Source organism: Notothenia coriiceps, unplaced genomic scaffold (assembly GCF_000735185.1).
Source record: "Notothenia coriiceps isolate Sejong01 unplaced genomic scaffold, NC01 NC01_scaffold00037246, whole genome shotgun sequence".
Lineage (NCBI taxonomy): Eukaryota > Metazoa > Chordata > Actinopteri > Perciformes > Nototheniidae > Notothenia > Notothenia coriiceps.
The window spans coordinates 2,601,212-2,610,387 of NW_011369947.1; the positions used below are offsets into that span (position 1 = coordinate 2,601,212).

At 41.0% G+C, this 9,176-nt stretch overlaps 2 protein-coding genes across 2 annotated transcripts in view; one reads left to right on the top strand and one right to left on the bottom strand.

The window, feature by feature from the left end:
• The window catches only part of LOC104966282 (tight junction protein ZO-2-like), a 7,642-nt gene extending 5,137 nt beyond the window's left edge, over positions 1 to 2,505 (top strand). Inside the window, exon 11 of the mRNA XM_010795465.1 lies at positions 2,336 to 2,505. Coding sequence (XP_010793767.1) covers positions 2,336 to 2,505 — 170 coding nt within the window. The remainder of the gene's footprint in view (positions 1 to 2,335) is intronic.
• Positions 2,506 to 3,778: 1,273 nt separating this feature from the next.
• The window catches only part of LOC104966283 (tight junction protein ZO-2-like), a 12,484-nt gene continuing 7,086 nt past the window's right edge, over positions 3,779 to 9,176 (bottom strand). The window contains exons 2-7 of the mRNA XM_010795466.1: positions 6,021 to 6,240; positions 5,204 to 5,391; positions 5,013 to 5,108; positions 4,841 to 4,920; positions 4,551 to 4,761; positions 3,779 to 3,915 (exon numbers count right to left, since the gene is read on the bottom strand). Coding sequence (XP_010793768.1) covers positions 3,779 to 3,915; positions 4,551 to 4,761; positions 4,841 to 4,920; positions 5,013 to 5,108; positions 5,204 to 5,391; positions 6,021 to 6,240 — 932 coding nt within the window. The remainder of the gene's footprint in view (positions 3,916 to 4,550; positions 4,762 to 4,840; positions 4,921 to 5,012; positions 5,109 to 5,203; positions 5,392 to 6,020; positions 6,241 to 9,176) is intronic.

Genomic DNA, 9,176 nt, shown 5'->3' on the forward strand with positions numbered 1-9,176 from the left:
CAGACAAATTCAATTTTAAAACAGGCAATTGGGACAGGTGCCATCAGTTTGAGGCTTGATTGAAGGTCATTCCAAGACCAAGGATCATAATAAAAAAGTCTCCTTTTCCCAGCCTCAGTCCGCACAGCAGGTACCTGGAACCGTATCCAGGCACTGGTTCTAAGGTTGTAAGAGTCACAAACTGGAGCAGATCTGGCACATATGTACAGTGGAAGCTTACCTAAAATGGCTGTATACAATAATAAAAACCAATGCTGCATCCTACGCATACTAAGTGAGGACCATCCAGTTAGGCTATACAGTTTGCAATGATGAGTCCTATAGGGTGCATTTGATATATAATGCAGTGCAGCATGGTAGAGTGGGTCAAGTTTGGCCAAAACAGTGGGACAGGCAAATCTATAAATGGTATCACCGTAGTCCAGCTGGGACAGGAATAAGCCAGAGACCAACCTTTTACGGGAAGAAGTTGAAAAACAACCTTTACTGTAAGTATGTAAAGGAAACAAAGAGTGAATTTCAATTTCTTAGTAAGAACTTCAATGTGGTGTTTAAAGTTTAGATTTCTGTCAGACCAAAAACCCAGATATTTTTATGTATCGAGAAACTCAACAGAGGGTGTCAATGGAGAGGCAAGAGGAAGCTGACTTGGGAGCAAAAAGCATTGCTTTGGTTTTCTTACCGTTCAATAGCAGTTTGGAATCAAGAAGCGCATGCTGCAGCGTGGTAAAATCTGATTTTAAATTGGAAACGGCCATATCCAGAGAAGGATCACATGAGTATACAATAGTGTCATCAGCATACATATGATAGGTAGAAAATTGCATCTGATTACAAATAGTGTTTATATATAATAAAAAGAGCAAGGGCCCCAAAATAGAGTCCTGTGGAACTCCCTTCTCCAAGGTGACAGGCTCAGAGACAGTACTACCCAACCTGAAGCTTTGAGTAAGGTCGGTTAGATAACTCTGAATCCAGCAAATGGCATTATGACCGAAACAAAACACCAACATAACATTAGACAGAATGTGTTAATCTACAGTGTCAAATGCTTTGGCTAGGTCAATAAACAATGTAACACAAAAAGATTTCTTATTCAAAGCAGCCTCTCTCTCTGTGTCTTTTGATGCCTGTGTTCTAGGATGCTGATTCTGTAAATGCTATAGGATGAAAGAGCTGGTTTGGCACAGGCCTGTTTGACCTCTCTAGCTCCGGCTATGGGAGCTGGCTGCACCACTTTTTTGTTTGGGTTGACGCTTGAGGGAAGCTGTCACCCCTGAGGTCAGACGGCGGGGGTGGACAGAGTGACGAAAGGACCACCTCCTGTCACTATTAAATGATTAATGGAGAAGAGACACAATCCCAGCTCCTGTAAGCTACATTGAATGCTGTAGCCATAACGTAATTCCAGTCCTCCGCCTTCTTCTTTGGTGTTTACAAGGGCATAGCTGGAAAGAAAGTATTTTAAACAGACTGTTTGGCACGAGTTGTGTTTACTTCCTTCCAAGACATTACCATTTAGACATACTCTAGATACCTGCTCCTTTTAAAGAGATTCTGCTAGGTAACGGTAATGTTTGGCAAAGGTAAAACTTTCAACCATTCTTTAGTCTATTTTTCTTTGGCCCACAGAAGAAAGAGGTTAAGTGGAATTCAGTCTTGTGTATTTCTTCCTGTGGAAAGTTCCTGGATAGGAGAAATGATATTTCATTCCCAGTCTGGGACATTTCACATATGTCAGGTTTTTTATGGCTTAATTCTGCGTTAATTTGCTGCCTCGTATTTTTTGCGCGAAACCACTCTTTGTGCCCCCCGTTTCTAAATTGAGAAAGATGGTTTTAGAGGGAGAAAAAAAGTAATGGAGGAATGTTCCCCTGCTAAGACGTCATGTGGTGTATGACTGTGCACACGGCCAGGCCCGGGCTTTCCAGGCGCTCAATGGGACAAGCCTTTCCTGGAAATCTCAATTTACCTCTGAATAATAGAAAAGTGACAATATATCACAGCCATGAAACAAGGAGTTATTGAGAAACTGGAGCAATTAGTGAAGAGTTATAGTAAGACAAGGAAATTAACTCGCTTTTGCCTTTTTGTATTTGATGACTTCCTTGTCATTATTCACCTTTGGTATCATGTTATCAAGCCCGCTGAGCATCCTGTGTCTGGTTCTGTATCCCGTGAGTGCATTCAAAGAACACATGCCTCACACATGGCTGGTCCCTGTTTCTCTCATCTATAGTAACTAACTATAGACCTTGAAGGCATATCCCATAGTACAGTGCTATGGATCTTACTATATTCTTGAGCCAGCTCTTTTTCGTCTGTTCCCCATCAGGCAGGCTGCCTCAGCAGGGCCTCAGCCTGCCCGTGAGTGGAAATCTTTGGCCCGTGTTATCTTTGGAAAGTGTCGAGTCCACAGAAACCCAGGAGCATGGAGTCCAGTGTCAGCGAGACATCCAGGGCTCACTATTACTTAGAAAAGATGGAGATATTGTGCTGCACTAGAATCAGGATGAGTTAAAGAACGCAGTATACATTTTTTATGGTCCATCTTTACTGTTGTAGCAGAGAAAATGTTTCCAGCCCAGTTAATTGACTCTTCGACTCAGGAAAACTGATGAGCGTTACAGTTTATTGAAAATGTTTGGAACAACAGAAACGACAAAGACCATTGGACATCAGCGAGAGCATTTTCTGACACTGAGAGCCACGTGGTCCTATAAGAGGATCCTATAATTGACATTGCTTTTAGCTGACACAGTTAGGGTTTTTTGTCATAGAAAAGCTGAGGGAATGTGGGACAAAGAGCTCCATATGTGTAGTAGGCTTTAGTGTAACCCAAATCCTGTAGTGGGGAGGGCCTCATCCACTTAATGCAGGAATCCTTCTCATTCTCCCTGTCTATATTGCTGTGATTTCTCCCCTTCATAATGACCCCCAGGAGCCAGCAGGAGATTGGAAGTCCTCTTATACTTTGTGCATGTTGTGACGAGGCATGACAAATTAACACCCTGCAGAAATGCAGAATTTCTATGGATGTTTGTCTCATCAAAACAGCATGGCCATTTCCTGACTTGGCAAACTGAAGACTCTGGTATAAAGGAACATTCACAAGCTTTCAGGCAGGGACAGTTTATCATCAGTAGTATTACACAATTGTATACCTTTAGAACATTGCAGTTCTAATGAGAACTGCAATGTTCTAAAGGTATACAATTGTGTAATACTACTGATGATAAACTGTCCCTGCCTGAAAGCTTGTGAATGTTCCTTTATACCAGAGTCTTCNTTCCTAACCTTTTTGGCGCGGGCCCCCCGCCCCGAAATATAGGCCTTTTACATGCCCCCATTATATATTCTCGTATGACAAAAAACTAAAACCGTTTATAAGCTGCGGCTTATATAACGGTGCGGCTAATCTATGGATTTTTACAGCTAACGGCCAACACCTTTAACTCTATGGGCTCTATGGCCGGTCCGCGGACCCCCACCTTTAAGCGGCGGGTTCCAGCAGGAAAAGCTGGAGGCCGGAAAAGAGTGAGACAGGTAGCGCGCAAAAGTAAAAGTGGAACCGAGAGTGGTATGCCGCTGCTGCGGCTTATATTCAGGTGCGGCTTATAGTCCGAAAATTACGGTATTTGTTTTTGAATTCGGGACTGTGGGAAATGGCATTTCGATCTCTCCGTCTGTACACACAAATTGAAAGATTGACAATAAAGTTGATTTGACTTAACATTTTATGTATTATTACTCAAAAGTGAATTATCAGAGTCTATTCTTAGAGCTCATGAAATGTATTTGTAAACCGACTCACCTTGCCCTCACACACCCACACTGCTCGGTCCTGCTGCACCTGGATGGAGTCTTTCACGCTGCCGTACCACGCGTCATTGGAAGGGTTCAGCTCCACAGTCGCTGAATGTGCACACAAACAAAACAAATAAAATATAAGTGAGGCAAAGAACCAACAACAGCGAGCATCATGGGAAAACAATATAAGAACCAATTCTATTTTTGTCACACCTTGTTTTACATTTTTTCTGTACCCAATGATTTCTAGGATTGAAGTTTTTGCTCTTCTTAGATAAAAGAAAATGTAACCTCATACTGAGATAAGAAAAAACATATAATTTTCACAATCTACACATTGTCCTGCGCAAAGAACCAAAAAAGAATATAGAATTATTGGCAATATTCCCGGGAAATAGGGATCTTCCAAAGGTCATATTTTGAGATCAGAGCTGCTTTTTTGGTGTTTCAATAAAGCTTTAAATGTCTGTTGTCATTTTTTATGATGTCCTAACTCACAAAGTGATTTATTAGATTAAATAACTTAGTTGTTTTTGAATAAATGTGCTCTTGTCCCTCTCTTTGTGTGCTGCAAGTTGGTGTGCACTTTTTTTAGACAGCACTGAACAAGTTGTTCATGATGCCAACAAATATGGATATAGGCAGAATATTTTGTTACATTTCAACATGCTGTGTACTAGCTTCAACTACATTTACAACTTATTCTGCAGAGTAAGAGCTAATTTCATCGTAGAACGTACAAGTGAAGAGGTGCGAGCAGGTCTTCCTCAGTTTGACAGACTGCTCGTACAGTTTGCGTGCGCTGCGGGTGGATCCGGGCAGGAGGCGGTTCCTCATCGTCTTCACGCCATGCTTGCTGTCCGGGTTGAGGAAGAGGACGATGGGATACCACTGAGTGTAGTTCAGTGTGTCCACAGCTTTGGGAGTCACATCCAGCAGAGCGTGAAGGTCCTGAGGAGACAGAGAAGTGGTTACATAATCGATCTAACGGTATATTTAGGAATCGGCCATTTTTATTCTAGTGCTTTACCTGTTCAATGATTTTTCGGATTGTGTTGAGTCTCACTACCCCAGAGGATTTCTCACTCCCTGCGTCTTTGGGCTCCGTTTCTGAGATGAAAAAAGATATTCATAACATCAGTCAACTTTGAATACTTTGAATATGTTATTGAACACTGTGCCGCACTTAGGTTAGCACTTACTGGCGATGACAAACTCGTCTGGCATGTCTGTGCTTAGTTTTTCATTCACTGCATCGGAAATAGGTCCAAATATCACCACAGGTCTCCTGAAACCAGCTAAAAAAACATTTAACAGGATTAGTCCCATGTCAAAAGGAAAAACAACATATCGTATATAAAACTGCAAAGTGACCAGTGGATCTTTTAGGTACCTTCACGTAAGACCACCCTCTCGTATGCAGGGAATTTTGTGGTGACTGGAACAGCGGTGAGGTCTTCTCGGCTCTTGCGTAGGTCTTTCTTCTTCGCCGCCCTTTGGCCTCTTAGCCTCCAGAAGTCTCCTCTGTCGTTGCCGGATGCGACCCGAGCTGCGTTCTGCACGTTGGACATTTGCTCGGCTCTGTGATAGAAAATACAAAAGGAGATTCAGTCAGAGTCATGTTTATTAACAGTAGGGGATGAAGGTAATAATCTGAGGAAAAATGTGGAATTACCAAGATTGGAGTAGTAAAAACTCTCAAGTGTATGAAAAGTTATAAGATAATAAGTCATGAATTGATGAGTGTGATGAGGTTGATCAAGTGGAAGTGATGTGGACTGATGTTGTTTTATTAAAAAAACAGATAAAATTCCACAAATGTCCAGATTTTTTTCCCCTCAAATGTTTGACATTATTTTTGAGGGAGATTTTCCTCACAACTTCCAAGATTTTGTTATTTTAACAAATCTTAGATTAGTTTTGATTTGTGTCTCCTTTATTAACTATCTGAGTCTTAGATATTCTGTGTTTTTTTTGTGTTAAATATTACCCGTCTGTTTTTTTTTACCTACAATGGCTCTCATATACTTTTTCATTAATTGCTTGCCTTTGAATACCGGACTGTAATTCTACTGAGAAGATTCAGTTGTTTCCAGTTGCTCCACGATTTGTACTAGCATCGCCAACTCTTACATCACATATTAAGCCAGTTCATTTAGAAAATACTCAACCCCATACATAACCACCACAACCACGACCCCTTCACTCACCTGCTTTTGTTGGGGATGATTCCTTTCTCCCGCAGCTGGTTGTCTTTGTCAGAGCGGATTGCCAGCCAGTTGCCCAGCTTGCCATCATAAAGTGTGTCCGTCACTTTGAAGATCTCTCCTCTGGTGAAAGGAAGACTCTGAGGAGCCTCCTTCTCGTACTCAAAGTGAGTCCTGATGAAAAACGAGTCACCTCTGCCAGATGCCAAAATGTCCTTGTAAACTAAAACAGAAAAAAACACTCCTGTCATTCTGGGTCTACCAGCTCACTGAGTGTCAATCACCATGATCCTTATACCAAAGACCCAAAATTAGACTAAACACTATTTGGTGTTCCTCAGGGCTCAATCATGGGCCCAATCATGGGCCCATTACTATTCCAACAACTACCTACGTCTGTAAATCAATTCCATCTTTAGTTTTGCTGAATGTGGTGCTTTATTGATCCTCAGTTTTGTATCAATGTTATTAACCTTAGATGCACGAGTGACTGGACCCTACACTCTTCCATAAGTGGGTCAAAAAGGACCCGTATTAGAATAATGTGTGTTTTTATGCCATTTTTGTCATTTTGGTTAAGAAAAATCACTTGTATAATATTTAGTATTATATTTTGGTTCACACTAGAAATATTTTAGATTTAATTTTTCATTATTTATAATTTTATAATTATTTTTTTTACATTTTGAAAAAAAACGTTTTGAACATATTGATGCAAAGATATCCGCTATTCTGAGATCCTCACAGTATTCCAGTCCCTTTTTAAAACTCATCTCTTCTCCTCTGTCTACTCGTAGCCCACCCCCCATCAATCCATGCCAGTTGATCAAGTTTGATAGTCCTATACCCCCCACCCTAACCTTCCCTTATATTGTAAAGCGATTTTGAGTCCTTGAAAAGCCCTATAAAAATATAATGTATTATTATTATTATACTGACAGGTATCAGATCTTGCTGTGTAAAATCATCTTCCTGAGAGGTGTCACTTGTGATGTCGTCTGTGTGTTCCACAGTGAATGTATTCCTGACAGCAACAGGTATTAAATGTTTGACTATGTTCACGTAGCTACCTGTGTAGAGAATCAATACAAAATCTTATTAAGAAAACAGTAAATAAGGACTTGTACTCGCTAGTATTGGGGGTTTCCTGAGAGGACAGACTTTAAGTCTTGACAGATGGTACTACATTGGACAAGAAAAACACACAACGGTCTAATAGAGTCTCTAGCTACAGAATGGCGGAGGATGAGAGGTGTTCTTCGTCCGCCCCGGGGTGAGGCTGAGAGCAGAGTGAGGAGGTTACTCTTCGAGTCTCTTTTCGGGTTCCATCCGGGAGTAAATTTTAGCAATAAAAGGGATGGACTATGAACTAAACACAAATTTAGTTGCGAGAACTTTATCGACGCGGAACTGACCGCGTCAAAAGTGCCACTAACAAATTTATAGTCAGTTTTTTAGGACACTATTAAACGTCCTAATACAACTAACCACAAAGTACTTCAAATAGATTAGGTAATGTAGTTTGTTTCCCACGACTCTCAATTTACCGATTTTGAGTCCCGACAGTAATAAGCGACATGTAACGCGATATGATATAAGCACACCACACAGACACACAACAACACAACTTTAAATGGGTTAAAAGAGTAATTGAAACTTAAACAACTAATTTATAGGTCTCGCCCTAAGGGTGGTTTTCCGACCGTTTTTACTGACCACGGTACCGCGTGTGTGTAAGTCTGGAGGACTGTCCCGACAACATTCCTAGACGGGGGAAGACGCAAGTCTCTCCCGCCCGCGGTGACCCGTCTTTGTGGTGGTCCATATGGGTACGAGAGGAAGACATGTATATTACGAATCTAAACAAAAGGGTCAAAATTCATCGAAAGTAAACCTTACCTATAATACATAAAAAAGTATGTTCCTGTTACTGTGTTATGTAATTAGAGTCATTTTCTCTTCTCTAATTAGTACGGTCTAAACATTATCGAGTAAAGGTAGACGTCGGATTAAAACGTGGATCTTTCATAATTGGTACTAAGAAAATAGTAAAGACACGTAAAGGACGGAAGCGACATCGAGGCATGCGAAATACGAAGAGTTTACTGTAGATGCAGGGTCGTAATCTCCCTGAGCCTCTAATTACCCCAGTCAAATAGTAAACACAGTTAAAAGCAAGCAAATTGGGTATCAACGTTACATAAGATTATAAGTGAAACAATACGTACAAGATATTACTCATAGAGGAATAGAATGACACAAGGGTCCGGCTGTAGTCACAATACACGCAAGAAGACCTTTCCCCTGACGCAAGCCATACTCCCGACCGCCCCCCCTTACTACAGACGTAGAGTAGCGACCGAAAAGTCCTACTGTCCGACGCCTCTTCCTTCCCTGAGGTGTCCTCTAAGTACTAGCTACTTCCACGTGAGAAATAAGGTGTAGTGTGGACGTTATTGTAAATATGCGTAGGAGCGTGATGTGGTGACTTAACCGATAGACCCTAGTGGGTAATGTGACTTGTTTGTTTTTTGTTTCATTCTTTTCCGTGTTAGAGTCAACACTTCTACAAGGTGTGCTTACCGACTTGGCCCTACATTACTCGGTAAAGAATGAAAAACACGGTAACGAGTCCGATACGATAGGAAACAAATTTTTACAAATGATAAACTAGTAGACAAGAACAAAATAAACAAACAGATTAGAGTAATATTTCGTGAGGAGACTACCATAAAGAACGACAAGGTCGGCACTTGTTCGTAACCTGAGTCTTCGATACCACCGCCCCTCCTACGACAGGAGAAGGAGGACCTCCAAGGGTTTCTACTTACTCAACAGTGGTAGAACGAGTATTCGTTGGGACTTACAGACATGACATGATCTAATACCACGAGTTAGTCTGTACATAACGCAAAATTGGAATCTACAAGTATTTGCACTGCCAGAAAACTGGACCACACCACCAAAGAAACTCAAAGAACATATAATTTAAAAATAGTAAAGTATAAGGAGTTTTTGTACAAAACCTACTAGTATAGGAAGTGTAAAAATAAATCGTAACATTCTTTAACAGTCAAAAACAAAAGGATGGGGGTCGAAGGTAGTCACCCCAGTTTTTAATGGGCGTACGTAAAAGATACACCCTGGTTACCCTTGGAA